General features: G+C 32.6%; 1 protein-coding gene across 14 annotated transcripts in view; it reads left to right on the top strand.

Moving 5' to 3' along the window:
* The window catches only part of ZNF280D (zinc finger protein 280D), a 90,615-nt gene that overhangs the window by 49,069 nt on the left and 21,272 nt on the right, over positions 1-20,274 (top strand). For 12 of the 14 annotated variants that reach the window (XR_004232381.1, XM_031955258.1, XM_031955264.1 and 9 more), the window contains 5 exons: positions 606-737; positions 1,571-1,857; positions 2,415-2,555; positions 15,827-15,889; positions 20,136-20,254. Coding sequence is in view for 12 of the 14 variants with exons in the window: in XM_031955258.1 (XP_031811118.1) it covers positions 606-737; positions 1,571-1,857; positions 2,415-2,555; positions 15,827-15,889; positions 20,136-20,254 (742 nt within the window). In the remaining 2 variants the exon portion in view is untranslated. Of the gene's footprint in view, positions 1-605; positions 738-1,570; positions 1,858-1,954; positions 2,368-2,414; positions 2,556-4,654; positions 4,773-15,826; positions 15,890-20,135; positions 20,255-20,274 lie in introns of those variants that run through there. The other 2 variants (XR_004232382.1, XM_031955267.1) reach the window with 2 other exon arrangements.

The following is a 20,274-nucleotide window of genomic DNA, read 5'->3' as shown; positions in this document are numbered from 1 at the left end:
ACAAGAAATAAAATTAGTTTGGTTCAGTTGTCTTTTAATAAGAGAATTAATGAGGGAAGTTAAGAATACTGTATAATAGCTTTTGAAAATTTGGAATTTGTATAAATGTATCACCCTCCAATGAACTCTATTTTTATTATAGTGGACCTCAGAAATACATTAATTCTACTCTTGTTAATACTTTTAAAATTTATCTTGTTGATATGTCAAATAGATTGGATAAAATTATAAACATAATTTGATTTTTTATAGTAAAAATGTGGCATCTCTTTTAGCAGATGTTACATATTAAAGCACCCTTAAAAGCTTAGTTATAAGTAAGCATCAATTTCACTTTCATAGTTTTTCCCTACCAGAATTTGTTGTAAGCCTTCAGTATCTTTAATCATGTGAAAGTATTATAAATGAATATTAAATTTATGCCTTCAAATCTCTGTAATTCATTGATACTATTTGTGAGGACTTACAAAGAACCTGTGTGTTTATGAACTATATAAGATTGTAAAGTTCTATACTGATAACTGTGAAATTAAATCAGGGCATTTTCCAGTCATGAGAATTCTATTTATATATTTTTTATTTCTCATCCTATTTAAAAAAAATAGAAAAAAGGAATATATCGTTGTACGAAGTGCCGACTACAATTTTTGACTTGCAAAGAGAAAATGGATCATAAAACTCAACACCGAACATTTAAAAAACCTAAACAATTGGAAGGATTGCCTCCTGGGACAAAAGTAAGTTTTAAATAAAATATAAGCTTTTTCAGTTACATGTAAGCTTCTTGAAAGCAAGTAATTGATTTTTGTCTTTGTATCACCTGTACATATGTGAAATTAATATTTCATGAAGGCAGCGTGGTGTCCTTCAACTATCACAACTTGGTGATAGTGAGTTAAGAGTTCAGAAATTCAATTAATCCTAGGTACATAGCCTGCTATTGATACATATAGTCTATGTGACATTTTAATCTCTTAGGATCACAGTAAGCTCTCTAAGACTCTCAGATGCAGAGAAGATCGATGCATTTCTCTCTTGCTAGAGTTTTTTTTTACCCAAAATTCCTTATTCAAATGAAATCACAGATTTATTCAAATTTACATAAACTTGCATTAGGAGTATTCTCAATGAGAGTTATTAGAAGAGAATAGGCAAGCTTTCCCAAATGACATTGCATAGTGGACTACATATGGACATCCTATCATCATTTTTGGGAAGTTATAGAGAAATATCTCATTGTTTACTGACTTAATCAGGAGAGCAAAACCCATCTTAAAGACCTTTTTCCAACATGGTTTTTTCTATGTACTTGTCAAAATTATAAATTTTTCAAAATGTAAAAACATATCTGTAACTGCTTCTCACTAATATTTGAAGGTTTTGAACCCTAAGATAAAGTTAAATTGATACTGAAACAGTATGGATTTATATATAGTACAAGTGAAAGGTTTCATTTATTGGATTGATATTTTCAACATGCTGGATCTTCATTTGCTTTGATATTTTAAGATTAATATTGATAATAGCACTTAAAAATTTCAAAACACATCAGTAGCCTTTATTTTTCTAGGTCACTATTCGAGCTTCAGTTGGACCTCTTCAGGCAGGAGCATCAACTGCACCTTCCATTAGTGCAAGCACTTCTACTCTTCAGTTGTCTCCTCCAAGGACTAAAAATACAACTGCAAAAAGTACAGCTGCAAAAAACACAACTGCAAAAAGTACCACTGCAAAAAACACTACAAGAACTACTGCAACAAAATCCAAATCCAAATCTAAAACATATCATGTGCAAAAGAAGCCAGGCCCTGGTGGCACAAAAAGAAATAAAGTCAATACAGCATTACGGAATTTAAGGTAATATCTTTTATTAAGTTATCTCCAAAAATGTTTTGATCTTACATATGAAAATTTAATGCTATGTTTCTTTTTTAAATTCACCCTGTTTTAATAGACCTCTCTAGGACACTGCCTGACCGCTTTATTTGGCATGAAGAACAAGCAGATAATAAAAAGGTGCTTCTTTCACTGCTGTGCACTACTGGAATTGTTCTGTTTAATCTATAATTTCCATATTTTAATACTAAACTTATCTTACCCTGCTTGATTCTCAACTGGTTAATCTTGTTGCCTTCCTGCTTATTCATATAAGAGGCATTAACTGATATTACAAGTCCAGGTGATATGGTCACTCATACTTTTCAATTTTTTTATCCATTAGATTTTTGTAGTTTTACTGGATCTTATTCCAAAGCATATCACAAAAATAAAAATCTCTGGTCTCTATGTAAAAACTTTGATTTGAGTATTTTAGCTTAAAGAATTAAAATATTAATGAATTTCCTACTGTTTCAGTTTTAAAATGTTATTTTCATTTTTTTTTTGTTATTGTTGTCATTTTATGTTCCCATAAGGTATCGTCGAGGAGTTCACAAGTGCATTGAGTGTTATTCGGAAATAAAAGATTTTGCAAACCATTTTCCTACATATGTCCACTGTAGTTTATGCAGATACAACACTAGCTGTAGTAAAGCCTATGTAAATCACATGATGAGGTAAGATGAGTTGATATTTGTAAATTATTGGTTAACACTGAAATTAAGTAGGTTTGTTTTGTGAAAAGTCATGTTTATTCTCCTTATATGGTATAAGTCATGTTGCTTGTTGATTGAGAAACTTCTAACACCCATAATATCTCCCAATATATTCTTGTCTAGTAGCTATTCAAATGAGAATTGACTCTTAAGAGCAGTCAGATTAGAAGTGGCTAGTATAGAGCCAAAATATTGTTATTTTTTTCCTTGGGTTTTGTTGGGAGAAAATTGATTCAGAACTCATAGTAGTGAATATAATGTAATGATGTTGATTTGTTTATTTTAAATACATTTGAGCATCCAGTCATTTTTGAAGGCGAGTCAGTTATTCTAATAATGCTACCATCACTTGGAATATTTTTGGAATTCCAGGTTTGGAATTGCTTTTGGATCTTTACTTCGTTCTTTTCAGCATTGTCAGTGGACTAAGTTTCATTCTTTGAAGGTATATTTGTTTTGGGGGGGAACAACTAGAATTGATTCAGGTCTATTGATACAGTTATCAGCTTTGGATAATACTATTTTTGACCAAAAATGAATAACGATAATGCATTTTCTAGTGACTCATGAGATTGCCTTTATACCAGTTCCTCTCTGTTATTTTCATTATTTATTGAAATCCAAGACAATGTTTCACCTTCTTGACTGATAAAACTTCTACTTCAGACCTCCTTTCTGTACTATAAGCCTCCTTTAAGACTTGTAGCACATCAATGTTATTGTTCAAATAGCTTTGCCTTTGCAAATTGTTCAATTTCTGTTTTTACTGACTTTCATCTGGGTTCCACTCATTTGCGGGGGTTGTATTTTACATCTCTTTGTCATATTGAATGATGTCATTCAAAAGAATTTGAATTTAGAACTTTTTCATTATACTATCTTCTTTTTTTCTCTTTGTTCTTTATTATTTCAGCTACTTTTAAAATCCTTATTCATTAAACATCTTTGAAGTTTTACTTGAAGTTTACCCTCCTTGGTCTGAGCGACACACTAACAGTGTCACACTAACAGTTAAAAATTCATCTTTTGTTTTCTTGTCTTGTCTATGCCCCTTCTAAGGGAAGGATAAAATATGTTGTCTCTTTTTCCATTCCTATGTTTGACTTGCTGGAAATTTCTAGAAAAAAATCACATAGCTCAACTTATTAGCTTTATTGGCAATTCATGCTTCAAAGGACAGTAAGGTCCTAGATTCCAGGCCTGGCTATGGGCTATGGCATTATTACCTCCAGGACCCTGGACAAGCCCTTCTCTGGCCCTTAGAGATAACTTCCAAAGTCTCTTCTTAGTTTTAAATCCTTGATCCTCAGCTATGGACTGGAGGGAGAGGTATAGAGAAGCCTAAAATATGTATCTATTTAGCATCTTATATATACTAAGCACTGTGTGAAATTTTTTTTTTTTTTTTTTTTTTTGCTGAGGCATTTGGGTTTAGGTGATTTGGGCCAGGGTCCACAGCTAGGACATGTTAAGTGTCTGAGGCCAGATTTGAACTCAGGTCCTCCAGACTTTAGGGCTGGTGCTCTATCCACTGTGCTACCTACTTGCCCAAAACTTTTTTTTTTTTTTAAACAAAAAATGTTTCATTTGATTTTTACAACAGCCATATAAAGTAAGTGCTGTTAATATCTATTTTTCTCATGAGAAAACTGAGACAAAGATCAATTAAATGATTTGTCTGTTTTTTCTCAGATAGTAAAACTTACGTAACTATTCTAATTCCAAATTCCATACTGTCCACTGTACCATGCTGCCTCTGTTTTCACAGGACTCTTAACTGAGATATGAGAGAGGGTATTTGCCTTCAAAAAGGTTCTATTCTGACTTGGACAGAATTAATATATCTGGAACAATTAAGTGCTGAATCATGTAATTGTGGTTCTGAAAGTCATATGTCTTAAAGAAATAGACCAGTTTAGTAATTGGAATAATTGGGAAGACTTTGTGAAAGAGGTAATAGCTGAAGAGTGCACATATATTATCTCTATATTTTCTCTTTTTTGTCCTCACAATAAACCTCTGAGGTAGATAGTGTAAGTATTATTATCCCCATTTTACAGATGAGAAAACAAAGGTGAATTGACTTCTCCAAAGTTACATAGCCAGGAAACGTCAGTTCTAGGACATCAATCCAGGTTTCCTGACGCCAACAGTGCTCTTTCTACTGTACCACACAAGGTAGGATATGAGCCAGACTTGGAAGGATGAGAAAACATTAGATAAGTGACTGGGAAGAGGGAGAATGGTCCAGATGGGAAGAACAACTTAAACCAATTCATGGAGTATTGGCATAACTGTGAAATATCTATGGGACAGTGACATGACTTTACTGACTAGGGAGTAAGTGTGCAGGATTAATCAAGAGAAATTTGAATACATTTTTGCACACTAAAGGATGAGCAGGGGAAGACTCAATCAATTATTAAAACAACCTACCAAAACCCAGCACTAACTTCTAAAGAAAACTCTCATTCTTCTCCTCAGTAAAGAATTGTTTTGATGCAACTGAAAATGTGTTCATTATATTTCAACTTTATTGATATTGACTAAGTCATTCTAATGTACTTGTAATTGAAGCAGTTTTGCTCTTACTCAATTCTGGCTTCATAGAATATAGACAGCTGGTGATTGGCTAATATTAGTTTCTGTTATTGGCTCCTCCTATGTTAAAGTACTCACTGTATATGTAATATAGTGTGGTGGAAAATGTATTTATTGGCCTTGGGAGTTGAGGGATATACATTCTAATTATGTTTCTTACCCAGCTAATTGTATATATACAGATATGTTTGAAACTGGAGAAGAGGAAAGAGTGGAGAAGGGATGACCAGAAAGAAAAACTTAAAAAAAAAAAAACTGTCCCCTCAAAAAATGTCATGTAAATTAGATTTTATCAGAAGAGTGAGACATCAGCTATGATATCCGGCTGCTGCTTTGGAGGATGAATAAATAAAGTTATATCTTTGTTTTATTTATTCTTATGCAGCATTAAGATCAGAAGAATACATCAATTTCTGTATCTCTACAGTATTCCTTACATTAAGTAGGAGGTTTAGATTAAGTACTTTATTCTTTAGATTTCTATTAACTTCATAACTTCCAGTTATACAAGTTCCAAATTTATACATCTGGCCTTGGTCTTTTGCTTGATCTCCAGTCTTGCCTTTCTTTTGTGCCACTGGACATTTTCCCACTCGATGTCAAATTCAAGTCTCTCTAAAACTGAATTCATTATTTTTCCCATCTTCTACTACATTGTATTTTTTTTATATATTAATGCCAATCTACCATACATTAAAACTTGAGACCTTGGAATCATATCTTTGTTCTTCCTTGCCTTCTGATCTTTATAAACACGGTCTTAGCAGTCTTTCTCAACTATCTTCATTCATCTTTTCATTTCTTTTTCTGCTTTCGACATATTTACTGTCCTCATAACTTTTTTCTTGCACTATTGTAAAAATTTGCAAACTGACTTCCTTGTTTTTGGTGATTTTTAAGCAGTTCTATTTTTTCTATAATTTTCTTAAAATATTATTTTGGTCCCATAGTTCCAGATTTCAAAGTTGTCAGTAATTCTATATTGCCTTTTGCAGCATTTATTCCCTAAATTTTTTTTTAATGACTATTTATTGACAGAACCCATGACAGGGTAATTTTTTACAACATTATCCCTTGCACTCACTTCTGTTCCAATTTTTCCCCTCCCTCCCTCCACCCTCTCCCCCAAATGGTAAGCAGCCCTATATATGTTAAATATGTCACAGTATATCCTAGAGACAATATATGTGTGCAGAACCGAACAGTTCTCTTGTTGCACAGGGAGAATTGGATTCAGAAGGTAGAAATAACCCGCATTCCCTAAATTTCAAAAGCTTTTCTTTTGAATTGCTTTTCTGCTTAGCCTCAGCCATCTCCTAACTCTCCATCTTTACCTTTGCTTTTTTGAATCCCTGCTTTCCTTCCACATTTAGCTCAAGCAGCCTTTCCCAGTCCTTCCCAGCTATTAATGCTTTCTTCTTCAGCTTTAAATGAGTTTTATTTATACTTAAATATATGCACAAAATTGTAGATTTAGAGGTGGAAGTGTTCTTAAAAGCTCCTCATTTTGTAGATAAGGAAACTGAGGCTCACAGAAGTTTAAGTCTAAGGTAAGTCACTTAATTAGTAAATGGCAAATCATGGGTTTAAACCTAGGTCCTCTCTAAATACAGCACATTTTTTTCTAACCTTACTGCCTCTCTTGATGTTTCCACCATTGAAATGTGATGTTCTTGTAGGCAGGAATTATTTTGCTTTATTTTTCTTAATAAGTGTTGACTGATTGATTACTTTGTAATCTTTGCCTTTGTATCTATAATGCTTCCTGCCTTTCATAGTACCTCACTTAAGTAGACACTTAAGACATGACTCCTTTTTTTATTTAAAAAGATCTCTCCTCTTTTATAAGTCACTATGCTAAGCATTGACCATACAAAGACAAATATGAAACAGTCCCTCTCTTCAAAGTGTCAATATGTTATGGGTGAGATAGGGTGGAAGGGAGGAGATATAATGGGTTCATAAAGTGTAAAATATTTTCACTGGATAGAACACTAGCAATGTTCTTAATCAGAAAATTTGTCCATAAACGGAGTGTTGAAGGACAAAAGGGATCCTGAAAAGTGAATATGAAAACAATCTGAGTATGGCACATAGACAGTGCAGTATTGTGAGATAGAGGTTTCAGAAATAATGTTCCTTTCTTTCAGATTTTTTTTTTTGGGGGGGGGCAGAATACCATTTTTAAATGTTGTTATTGATCCAATTTCTTGCAGTGTGTGATATGAGATGGGTTCTTGATCCTCTGTGCCTTTCCTCCTTTAAAATATTTAAACATTCAGTTTTTTCAACATAATAGAGTGGTAACTGTTTCACACTGTCTTTTGAGTATGGATTAATTAAATTCTAATCTTATATTTATGTTTTTCTTTATTTTGCACTTAAGTACCATATATAAAGCAATACATAAAGAATATTTTCACTAGAAGCCACGACTATCCACAGCACATCACTTATTTTTGTTGTTGTTGTTCTTGTTTTTTAATAAATTTTACTTTTCAAAATTTGTGTTTCCTTCAGAATGAACTTCCTTCCTTCCTTCCTTCCTTCCTTCCTTCCTTCCTTCCTTCCTTCCTTCCTTCCTTCCTTCCTTCCTTCTTTTCTTTCTTTTCTTTCTTTCTTCTGGAAACAATTGGGATTAAGTGATTTACCCGGGGTCATACAGTCAGGAAATGTTAAGTGTCCGAGGCCAGATTTGAATTTGGGTCTTCCTGACTTTAGGGCTGGTGCTCTATTCACTACACTAACTGCCCCATGTGTGCATTCTTTAAAAATAAGTAATAAAATTAGTGGCCCCTTTTTAGTCATCAATATTGCTCAGCTCATTTCCTTTTTCCTCCCTTAACTGAGAAAAATGAGAAAATGAGGGGGAAAATCTTTGTAATAATAAGCTTTGCTAACCAACATATAAACAATAGCCACATCCAAAATTAGTGCCTATGCCCCTTATCCATCCATCACTTATCAAAAGGTTGTTTATTAGGCTTTCTTTCATGTCCTCTGATGATGTGTTTATTAATTGCTTTGACCAGTATTCTTATTTTCCAAAATGGTTTTCCTCTACCATATTGTTATCCTTGTATAAACTATTTTCATGGTTTCCCCCATGCTAATTCTAACTACTCACGTTTCTCTGAAATTGTCTCATCATTACTTAGAGCACAATATTAGGTTCATATATCACAATTTGACCTGCTATTCTCTGAGAGTCATTGAAGAGGCAACCTAGCCATCACTGCTTTAGATTCTAGCGTCTTTCTTTGGCCCTATCCCTTTTATATCTCTTTTTCAGATCAGGAAGTTTGTTTTGTTGGTGATTATTACTCAGATAGTATCCTTTCTCTTAAACTATTCCTATCCTCTCTCATTTCTGTGTTGAATTTGATGTATTTCCAAACCAGACTGTGTATATGTGTTAAGTACTGCATCATCATATAGTCTTTTCCATTTGCTCAAATAAATTTTAACATTCTAAGTATCTTATTATGTTTGTATGTCAAAATTCTTACTTAATTTGATTTTTTTCACCACAAATGCTTAAAAGTTTTCTATTCCATGACAGGTATCATTTTTTCCCCTCTAAGATTATGTTGAGATTTTCAGATTATGTTATTTTTAGTTATAAACCTATATCTTCCCACTTTATGAAATATTTCATTCCAAGATCACTTCTGTATAAGCTGCTGAATATTCTGTAACCTTTGCTGTATTCCTTTGGCACTTTACCTGCTGCTTTTTTATTAGATTATAGTATTTTTTTTTTTCTTTGATATGGGTTTTCTGAATTTTGAATATGACATTCCTTTGACTTTTAATTTTGAGATTCCCCTATCTCAGGGGATCCTTTCACACTTGTTACCTCAGAATCTAGAGCCTTTTATACTACATATTTCTTACTTAGTTGTATTAGTAGTTGGTTTACTAAGTTCTTTTCCATTGACTTTAGACATCAGACTTTTTGTACAATTGTAGAATATGTTGCCCTGAAACCAACTTAACTTGTCTTCTTGAGTTGCCCTCTGCTCCTTCCTCCTTGTTATGACTCACAGATTCATGTTTCTGCCTGAATTGTGAGCTCTTTTGTACTTGCTATAGGAATTTCATGTGCTTGTACATTTCTCTTACAATAAATCTAGTTTGAATGTATCTTAATGAAGTTGTGATTTCTGATTAACAAGTAGAAGTCATTTACTGTAGTTTCTTATTGGATTTTTTGTTATTTTGTTTAGTGTAGACTTTACACCTCTTATTGAGGTGACCATCTAGGTAAGAAGTCTCAAGGATCAAATTTTTATAATCATTGTACTTTTTTGTATGTATTTATTCTGTTCCCTGAAGAGAGACATAGGAAGGTGATGTGTAACTACAAGGGGTGAATTTGAACCGAGATCCCCTTCCTCATGAACGACTGTAGACAAGTCTAGATCTCAGTTTATTAATCTATATATTTTTTTTTTATTAAACTTGATTGAAGGTTCTTATCCTTCTTTTGTGTTACTTTTAGCAGGTAAAACCCATGACCCCTTCTCAGAAGTATTTTTTTAAAATCATAATTGAAAAGTATTCTTAAACTTCAGTTAGTGAAAATAAAAGAAATAATTTTATTCCTGAAAACTATCAACAGATCCCTTTGCATGTGTGGACCTTAAAAGGGTAAAGAACTTTTGCACTAGCTAATCTTAGAGATATTTTCCTGCTCTAAATATATGATTCTAAAACCTAGTACCTTAAAAAAAATATCACATCAAAAAATTGGACTTTAGAAAATAGCTGTTGATCCAGCCTTCCTTTGTTCTTTTAATGATGAGGAAATTAAGGCCCAATAGAGTTAAATATCTTGCCTCAGGGTACACAGGTGTAAATTTTAGGTTTTGAATCCTACATGTCCTGGCAGCAATTTTTTTAAAAAAAGCTCCGAAGAATTTTCTATTATTATTGAGCAATTATTTAAATAAACTTATATAGACTCTTTATTATAACTGAACCTAGAAATTATTTCAATATTCATCTGGATAGATAATTTAATAGCAAAATTATTCAGTGATCAATCCTTATAAATCATTGGAGTTTTATTTATTCATCTGAAAGCTCTTGGGTGGAGGGCAAGGGAAATGAGGGTTTAACCAGCGAATCATGATTTAAGATAGATTTTTGACCAAGTGGTTCTTAAAAAAAAATGGAAATTATATACTAAGTTATTTCTATTGAATATTTAGTGTGTTTAAAGAATTGTTATGTTCTCCTTTCTGAATATATTCTTTTCAGCACTGACAAAAGGGGATTTTGGATTAAGCAAAGCTAAAAATATAGGCCACGTTTGCTGCTTTAAGAAATGAGGATTGCAGTGATCTATCAGCAACTGCCCCTTGATCTCAAACTGGACAAACTGTGGACATCTTATACTCAACATATACAAAATAAAATCCATCATCCTTTCCCCATAAATTTTCTCTTCTTAACTTCCTTCTTATTGAGGACACCTAGGCTTGCCAATCTCATTGTTATTGTCATCTTCAACTAACTATCCCTTTCCTGTCATTCAGCCTCCTGTCCAATCCGTTGACAAATTTTGCCATTTCTACCTTGCCAGAACCTCTTGTATGTCCCCTTCTTTATATTCATGCTGCCAAAGCCCTAATTTAGAACCTCGTGACATTTCATCTAGATCTGATAACTGATACCTCTTAACTTTCTTATCACTTCAGAATTTCTTGCACTCAGCAGCCAAGATTTCTCTAAAGCTTTGGATTGATCATGAATTACTCCTTATCACTGACCGTAACTCATAGAACTTTAGGGATTCCCTGTTTCTAAGTTCAGGTAGAAATTCCTGGCATTTAAAGTTCTTTATATAACCTGACCACTTCTTAAGCTTTGTAGTCATTTTAAACATTACTTGCTTCTGTGCACTCTAGGGATATTGGCCAATTTGCAATTTCACAAACTCATCTCCTGTTATTGTATCTTTCCATTGGCTATCCCCTCATGCCTAAAATGTTTTGTTCCCCATATTTGATACAGTTCAACTTTTTCCATCTTCAAGAGACTTTTTCTAAAGTTATTCTTCCTCTCCACCCCCACCAGCTGATAATTCTTTCCCTGTAAGAAGCTTTGTTTTCTTTTCTTTTCTTTTCTTTTTTTTTTTCTTTTTTTTTTTTTTTACTTAATATATTTTATATATACCTCATCATTTAAATGTTATCTCCTTATTTGAATGTGAGCTCCTTGAAGGGAGAAGCTATATCTTTGTTTCCTTGGCATTTAATCCAGTTTTTGCCTTATAATAAGTAAACTCTTTTTTAAAAAATTGGAATTAATTTTTTTAAATATAGTTGAAAGGGAGCAGCTAGGTGACACAGTGGATAAAGCAATGGCCCTGAAGTCTGTAGGATCTGAGTTCAAATTAGGCATCTGGTACTTAACAGTTAGCAGCTGTGTGATCCTGGGCACGTTATATAACTCCAGATGCCTTGCCAAAAAAAAATTATACAGTTAAAAAAATTTTTTTAATTCCACCAAGTCCTCAGTGAAATGAGAGGAAGATGGAATTTTCTCATTTCTTTTCTGGCAATAAGAATAGTCATTAAAATTACATCCCCCCAAAATTTCCATTTTAATTTTAATAAGTAAAATTACTAAGTCAAGATTGCCTTTAAGAAAAGGACACTTTTTTCTTTGAATATTTCTTTCTCTAAATCTTCAGAAGATTTTGTCCTCATTAATAAAATTACAATGCTTCTGCTTCTAAATTCAGAAATTTTCGGTATTTCTCATGGATCTTAATGATTAAGAGATTAAGTCTTAACCATTAAGAGATTAAGTTAGTACTTATATTTTGTCAAAAATTGTTTTCCTGTTTCCAAATATCCACATAAGTGAGACTATTGAATTTATATTTTAAACATTTTATAACTAGAAAACAAAAAATTGAGTTTCCTAAACCATAGAAATAACTGTATCTATAAAGAAAATATAAAAATTATCATTCTCCTTGCCTTTTCACACATAATCTTTTCCCTAGGAATACATAACTGCTTCTATGACAAGTTTTTTTTTTTTATTATAATAACATTTTATTGACAGAACATATGCCATATGACAAGTTTTCAACACAAGTATAAAAGTAATTTAAAATATTGTAGGATTATGAGCAATTTAAAATACTGTTTTAAACAGTATTGTGGGAAATGCACTTTGGTGGTTTATAACAATGTACTTTATAAATGATACATTTTTATTTTAAGGTGGGTTTTATTCTTTTTAATTTTTTTAATACTTGTTGAATTGTGCATTCAAATATACTGTAATATATACTGTAACATATCTTTACTTTAGAGTTAATTTTCTCACACGTAACTGAACAGGGATCTAGAGAAATCCTGAAATTGTTAGTAAATATTAGGCAATTATTTTTTTCACAATTAGGGTTTCTGTGCATTGATTTTTAAGTGTATGAAAATTGCTCAATCACTGAAGTGAATCAATCTGCCTTGTAAAAGGTGTTCTTTCAATTTTTGGCTTTAAAGGGAAGGGTGTTTATATTAACAACAGTTTTGCTTTTGTTAAACTAAATTTTCATCCAAAATTTTTAGACTCTTAATTTGCTTTAAAAAAAAAAAAAAAAAAAGCTTCCTAATTGTACTTACTAAATTATATATATTATTATCTAAGTGACTTTAAGTGGTAGAACTATATTTTATTGAAGTAGTTCTCTTGGTAGTACTTCGATGCTTCTACTCTCATTTCCATTTCTATATTTAAATTAGAAACTAATAGAAAGCATCCTTTTGATATCATAAGAAAATAACTTAATTAGAAATATCTTTGTGAATATTTGTATTTGTGTTGATAAAACATTCTTGGATATATAATGATAAGTAAATATAAAAGAAATATATCAGTGGTAACAGCACTGATCATATGAGGGTAAGACCAAGGATTATTTAACCAAAAATGGTGTGATGTAGTATCACTGGTATGGGTAAGTGCCAATCTCTGTTTGTATTCATTGCCTCCAAGTAAATCTCTGACTACACACCCCTGATTTCTTTTTGTGTACAGGAAGTCTCTATGTTGCTGAGGCCACAAGCTTATACCTATATATAATGTTTTTTTAAATATATATATATTTATTTATTTATTTTTTGCTGAGGCAATTGAGGTTGTGACTTGCCCAGGGTCACCCTGCTAGTAAGTATTAAGTGTCTGGGGCCAGATTTGAGCTCAGGTCCTCTCGACTTTAGGGCTTGTGCTCTATCCACTGCACCACCTAGCTGTTTATATCCCCAAACACACACACACCACACATACACACACAAACGTATACATCAGAATGAAGTACAAGGAAGTTATTTTGTGCATCTCTGTATTAAAATTTGTATTTCAATTTATAATCATTTAATTATTGCTATAAAGGGGAAATCTCAGTTCTTTACTTCAGCATCTTACTTTAGTTTGATTATGCAGAACTGTGTTTTTAGGTAGTTTATCTACTAAACTCAATACTTTTCATCTGAAAAAAAGAAAAAAAAATCTCATCTATTGCATCCATGAACTTATGTGCCCTAATTTTTTTATATGAGTTAAAAGATATGCACAGCTAATAACATTTGGAGCATAATTTCAAATTGTTTTCCAGAATGGCTAGATCAGTTCACAGCTCCACTAACAGTACATAATGTATTTGTTTTCCCATAATTGTTCTAATATTTGTCTTATTTGTTAATTTTTAAAATATAATCAGAATGAAATAAAACCTCAGTGTTGCTTTCAGTTGCATTTCCCTAATTAATAGTGATTTGAAGCATTTTTTCATAATGCTATAGTTTATATTTCTTCCCTTGAAAAATCATAAAGTCTTATCCTTTGACTGTTATGATCAGTTGGTCAGTGCCTCTTGCAAATTTGCATTGGTTCCTTATATCTTTTGGAATAAAGCCATTATTAGAGAAATTTTGCAAAAACTGTTTTCTCTAATTGTTTTCCTTCTAATTTTAGCTGCATTGATTTTTTGTTTGTGTGAAGAAAACTTAATTTTTATGTAATCAAAATTGTCCATTTGATTTTCTGGATAAAACTGTCCCTACTTTATTGTGATATCTTCCTATCTGTAAAATTGAAAGTTAACTTCTTTCTTGTGTCTCTTAATTTGTTTATGAAGTCCATCTTTATGTCTGAGTCATGTGATATAAAGTGAAAGATGTTGGCTTCTACCCAATTTCTACCTGATTTCTTCTCTGTAGCTGTGTTTTTAGGCTACTGTTTTTGTTTTGTTTTGTTTTTTCATTAATTTATATACCTATTCCATTCTACTGATCATCCTCTATTTTGTTTTGGTTTTGATGATTTATTCTTTGTTACAGTTTGAGATATGATACCCTCTTCCTTTCCATCTATTTTTTTTTTATTCCCTTTGAGATTTTTGGCCTCTGGTTCCTTCAGATGATTGCTGTTATTATTTTTTTCTAGTTCTAGCAAGTAATCCTTTATAAATTTAGTATAGCATTGAATAGGCAAATTAATTTAGGTAGTGTCATTTTTATTACAGTGGCTCAGCATACCATCATGAACAAGTAATATTTCTCTGATTTTTTTAGGCCTATTCAATTTCTACAAAGAATACTTTGTAGTTTTATTCATATTGTTAGAAGCACTATTAATATAGTTCCTATATATGTCCTGATAGGTAGACTCCCAAATATTGATACCTTCTGTAGTTGTTTTTAAGTGGCACTTGCTCTTTCTTGCTGCTGAACTCTACTGATCATAATATGTAATGTTCTGGTAAGCTTTCTGGAGGTCTTGGGACCAGCCTTTTTTTCAGCAGAATAATCATTGCGAGAATGGCCAGGGATAAAGTCCAAATTCTTTATTATCTCCTCTACAGTCTGTCTCCTTCACCTGGGACCTGGCTAGCTTTCTGGAGGGCCTTCAGACGGGACTTGGTCTCAGTGGAGAAATGAAGGAAGACAGGCCAGCCACCACGATGGTGGGAGATGGAATGTCTTGAAGTCTCCCTCTGGCTGAGTTTGTCTCCAGTTTATATGCTTTATTACAATTACATTATTACAGTATACTGAGTATAAGCCAATCATTATATCACTAGGGAACCATTATTTGTTGTAAGATTAAGTCAATCATCCTGAACTAGAGAACTCACTTGCTAAACTAGATAACCATTGTCTTGTCAATTCCACTGAATTAACACCTTGTTTAACTCAATCATATTGAGCTGTAAGTATATTTCTCCACAAAGTTCCTGCCCTTTGTTTTATATGTTTTAGGGCTTTAAAAATCGCAGTAACAGTTGTCCACTTTCCTTGTACAATGTATTTCATGAATTGTTGAATGTCAGTGTCATTAATTTATGAATGTTGGAGTACCAGGTAATGTACCAATATACTATAATTTTCCCAATATAATTATCTTCCAGTTTAGAATTCAAGGAGCAATGAAATAGATATAAAATGCAAAATATCATTCAAATAACAGTATTAGTAGTTTTTCTATATCAACTTTTCATCAGGACTTAAAGTATAGAAATTTACTCAGCTTTTAGAGAAGTTGGTGAATAAATATTCATTGTATAGCACAATTTATAATTTTATTTTTAAATCCTTTTTCCCCCTTAGCTTTCACAGCGCCCGTGCAAGTAAAAGATTTTGCATTTTTAAGAAGCATTCAGAAGACTTGAGGTACAGATTTAATTTCATAAAAATATTTGAGCAATTTAAATGTTAATATTAGCATTTTGTCATTTTCCCTTTAATGCAGTTCTATCCTAAAGTTTCAAGGCTTATTATATCCTTGTGATGGGGGTTTTAGTGGCAGTCAGAGAGTTGTGGAAATTCCCTTTTGAATGGAGGTGCAGGTCCTTCGTGAAAGAATTCACTAATCTGAAGAGTTTTAGGTGGCAAAAATGGAAATTTATTGTTGGATGAGAAGTCAGCTTTGCTAGAAAAACTGACTTCTTTGGTGGCAAGGTCCTGTTAGGGAAATGGAGGCTGGCACTAAGAAGAGAATGTCTATGTCTTCTCAGTGGACAGGAGTGCTGGCAGGCAGCTATGCCCTACTCTAGACTTCTGCAAAGAAATTAGTAAATAGAAACCTATTTTATGAGTATATCTTGGTGTGGGGGCTTGAGGACAGTTTGAACTGATCAGACCAGGATCTCCCAATTGAAATTACTTTGAAGGCTTTTTCAACCTGAATTTGAATGGAGATCAGCATATCAATTGAGATGACTTGCCTTAGAAATGGCCCAGCCTGAGAAACTCTCTCACAGACTCCAAGGAGCCTGGGGCAGGGTTAGGAATCAAAAAGGACACAGAATTTCAGAGTGTTAATTTTAACAAAAGGGAACAGAGTTTCACACTCCCCTCACTTATAGTGTAATACAGGAGAAACTGCAGCAAGACAAAGGATTTTAATATTTTAATAGTGAAGAGTTTGGACTAGTTGGCTGGAATGGGACTCTTGTCTCAGAGCATCCAGCATTCAGCAATTAATTTCAGAGACTTTGGTAGGGCTCCAACTATCAGAGAAACAAAGGCAAGGGTGGGGAGAAACATTTAGTAAGTCATAATTTCAGGAAGAAAAGAAAATTTCAGGAAGAATCATAATTTTGATAAGTTAGGGGTCAAAAAAAGTGGTCAAGCAGGAGACAGGAAGTCTCAGCTGGCCGGAAAGATAGTGACATCTAGGTATTTGAGATAAGCCATCTGGGGTTTTATGACTCTTTGGAATGTGAGAATGGCCTCAGGCCTTAATTCTCTGAGTCCTAATGGCCAAGGAGGAGTTTGGATATAACATACTAACTCATTGAAACATATTTCAGAGAAACTAATGCAGGGAAACTGAGGTATTACAATAGAATCAGGTAACCCTGTTTTAACAGTCTTGGTTATGTCAAAAGATCACTTCAATTTCTGAAATATTTCTAAGTAAACCATATAGTATAAAAGTTTTCCAAATTCTATCTTTTATTTCAAAATTAGACTTTTTAAAATAGCAGACAAAATATTCATGCAAAAAGTATTTCTATGTGTGTATTTCAAATTTCAGTGATTAAAATTACTTTTTAAAGTTAATTTTAAAAATTATTTCTTCTTAGACCCACATCCCAAAAGAAAGAGAATCTATTAGGCTATTGAGTTCTGCTTTCCTCTTAATCTTTCTTGTTCTTCCACTGTCTTCCTTTGTCGAACTAGTGCATAACTAAGTTGCTATTTGAAACAATTTTTCTAAAATCACCCTGAGGAATAGGTACAAAGTAATCTAGTAACCTAGTCCATGCGGTGTTGAAAAATTGTAGCTTTGATAAAATATTAGGGACTTCTCATTCATAACCCTTGAATTTATGCACATACTCACCTACCTACATATCAAGTAGAGAAATCTCTAACAGAATAGCATATATAAGATAGTAGGACACTTGCAGTTAGGATGAAGTCTAAATTCAGAGACAATTTACATTCAAAGATCAAAAAAATTTTTTTTTTAATTTTAGAATAAGAAAAAAATTAGAAAAAAGTTTGAAATGTTATAGTGGGCTTTAAGATAATGATGAATTTTCCAAATTTCATTATTCCAAAAAACAGTGAATCATTAAGTTAATTATTAATGGCATTGTTTGATACATTTAAAAAAACCACCATTGTATTCATATGGGCATGATGTTAGTTTTTCAGTGGACTGCCCTAGGGTAATTTCTTTATAGCTTTAAAGTATTTTTCATTGGGTAGCTCGTTTTTTTTTTCCTGCCTTTATGTTAAATTAACATTATTCAGTAACATAAATATTGAAATTTTAAAATTGTTCTTTTCCTTCCCCTTTGTAATCAGTATTTATCTTTTATTGCACATATTTTAACACATTGCTCGTAGTTTAAAAAAAAAATTGTCTTTGAAGTCATTGTAAATCCTTAGAGATAATGAAGATACAATTCTCTTTTCACATGTGTGCTGATTTGCCAGCTGTGTATTGTCTTAGATTTTTGTCACAAATTCCAAGTGTAGATGATAGGCTCCTTGATGAATAGGAGCTTACCAAGACATTTTAATTAGGTATCTTAAGAATAATTTAGGCAAGAGATGGGGAGGAGGGGGAAGCAGATATCACATCTGAGTAATGGTTAAGGAAAGAGATAGAATTTGATGCAGTATTTAAAAATTGATTTGACTTAAATGGGCAGAGTTGAGACATTCTAAGTGGATGCAATGACATGAAGAAAGAAATGAAAGTTCAATATTGTAGGTTGAGTACAGGAAATGGTGAGTAGTCTTGTCTGACTACAATGCTTATGTTGAACTAGTGGGAGATAAAGGTGTTGTTATATTGTGAAATTTTGAATTTAAAAAATTGTATTTAGATAGTGGACAATAGGGAACCTTTGAAGTATTATAGGATAATTAAATAATCGGTGAAATTCAGAATGTATTGGAAAGAGGGATAGAATATCCTAAGAAGGAAGACTCATTAAGTTACTACTGTTGGAGTCCATATATACATGATACTGAAATAAGATGATGGTAAATGGAATAAAAAGATATTTTCAAGATGCACTTTGTGGGGGGAAATTACTATGATTTAATAACTCTTAAGAATTGTTGGAGGTAGGGTATGTTATAAGGAAAATTAAAAACATAAAGTCAAATGGCTGTTTGGAACTTAGCTACTATCGTGGCAAAGTTAGTAGTAAACAGTGAAGTTGGGGGAGGGGTAGGATTGGTAGATAAAAGTGACAGATTCCATTTGTTTTTTTATATATGTTTTCATGTATATATTTATTTATTAATAATAAATTATTTAACTATTAATCACTTCAAGTTTCTCTCCAAAAAACTCTTGAGACATTATTGATTATTTAAAAGTACTGTTAAAGTTATTAATGATTTGAGCCACAAGTGTTTATCTGTTGAGCCCCTATGGTAATTGATCAGTGGCAAAGAAATAGATTACAAAGAGTATCCATCTTTTTATTTTTTAAGTGTTCTATCTGTTCTCCAATTTTATCTGTAATGCCGGAGAAACTGAGGCAAGATAGAGATTAGAGTATTTAATATTTTATTTGAAAGGGAGAGATTTACTGGGATCAAATGGATCCATGGTTTGGTCCCAGGCCTGAATGATACTATTGTCTCCAAGAATCCAGCAAACAATGTGAGTTCTCAATGATTTATATACACATGGCTCAGACTCGGGGGTGGGGTGGGGTCAAGAGGGTAAATACTGAGGTGCAGGGGTAGAGTCAGGGTACTGAGAACACTGAGAACGGGACTGTGACAGGGTGGGGTGAGCTCCAGAAAGGGATGACATAATCAGGGGGAGGCATCTCAGACATGGGGAGAGGCATTTTGATAAGATAGTATCTGACATTCTGATAGCTTGGGGATAGGGAGAGACATTCTGATATTCTAAAACATAAGATCTTTTGTCCTTATCCAATATTCTGATAAAGAGGGAGGGGAGGTTTTGCAGGACTAAGCTTTGAGAAACAGAGAAACTGAGTCAGAACTGGGTCAGGATAATTAGAGAAACTGAGAACTGGCATAACAATCCCCACAATAACACTGTAAAACATATTTGGCAAATAATAAATTTTGTTTTGTGAATGGGTAAAGACATAGAAAAATTGTGACTCAAAGTTACGTGATCGAGTCATTACTAAACCTCAGTCTCTATATGTCTAACTTTTTAAAGAACTATATATGGAAATACTTTAAATAGTAAAAATTGACTCTTAATGACCGAAAGCTTTAATTTAAACTTCTATTTTTTTTCCTTAAGAATTATTTGTCCTTAAGAATTAGAATTTTCTAGAAAAATGTTAGAAGTCATCATTATGATAGTAAGCTTTATCATTATAAGGGGGGGAAATCAGTTAAATTTTGTGTAAACTTAAATGTTGAAACTTTTCAATATTTGTTTTTTTTCTTCTAGGGGCATCACTGTAGTGTGCCTTAATTGTGATTTCCTAACTGATGTTTCTGGTGTAGATAATATGGCCACACATTTAAGTGAAAGTGACACTCACACATGCCAAATTATTAAAGAAAATAGTAAGTATTTGTATATTATA

The sequence above is a fragment of the Sarcophilus harrisii genome, chromosome 2 (genome assembly GCF_902635505.1).
Source record: "Sarcophilus harrisii chromosome 2, mSarHar1.11, whole genome shotgun sequence".
Classification (NCBI taxonomy): domain Eukaryota; kingdom Metazoa; phylum Chordata; class Mammalia; order Dasyuromorphia; family Dasyuridae; genus Sarcophilus; species Sarcophilus harrisii.
Note: the sequence above shows the minus strand (reverse complement) of the source record. Positions and strands in the feature narration are given on the sequence as shown.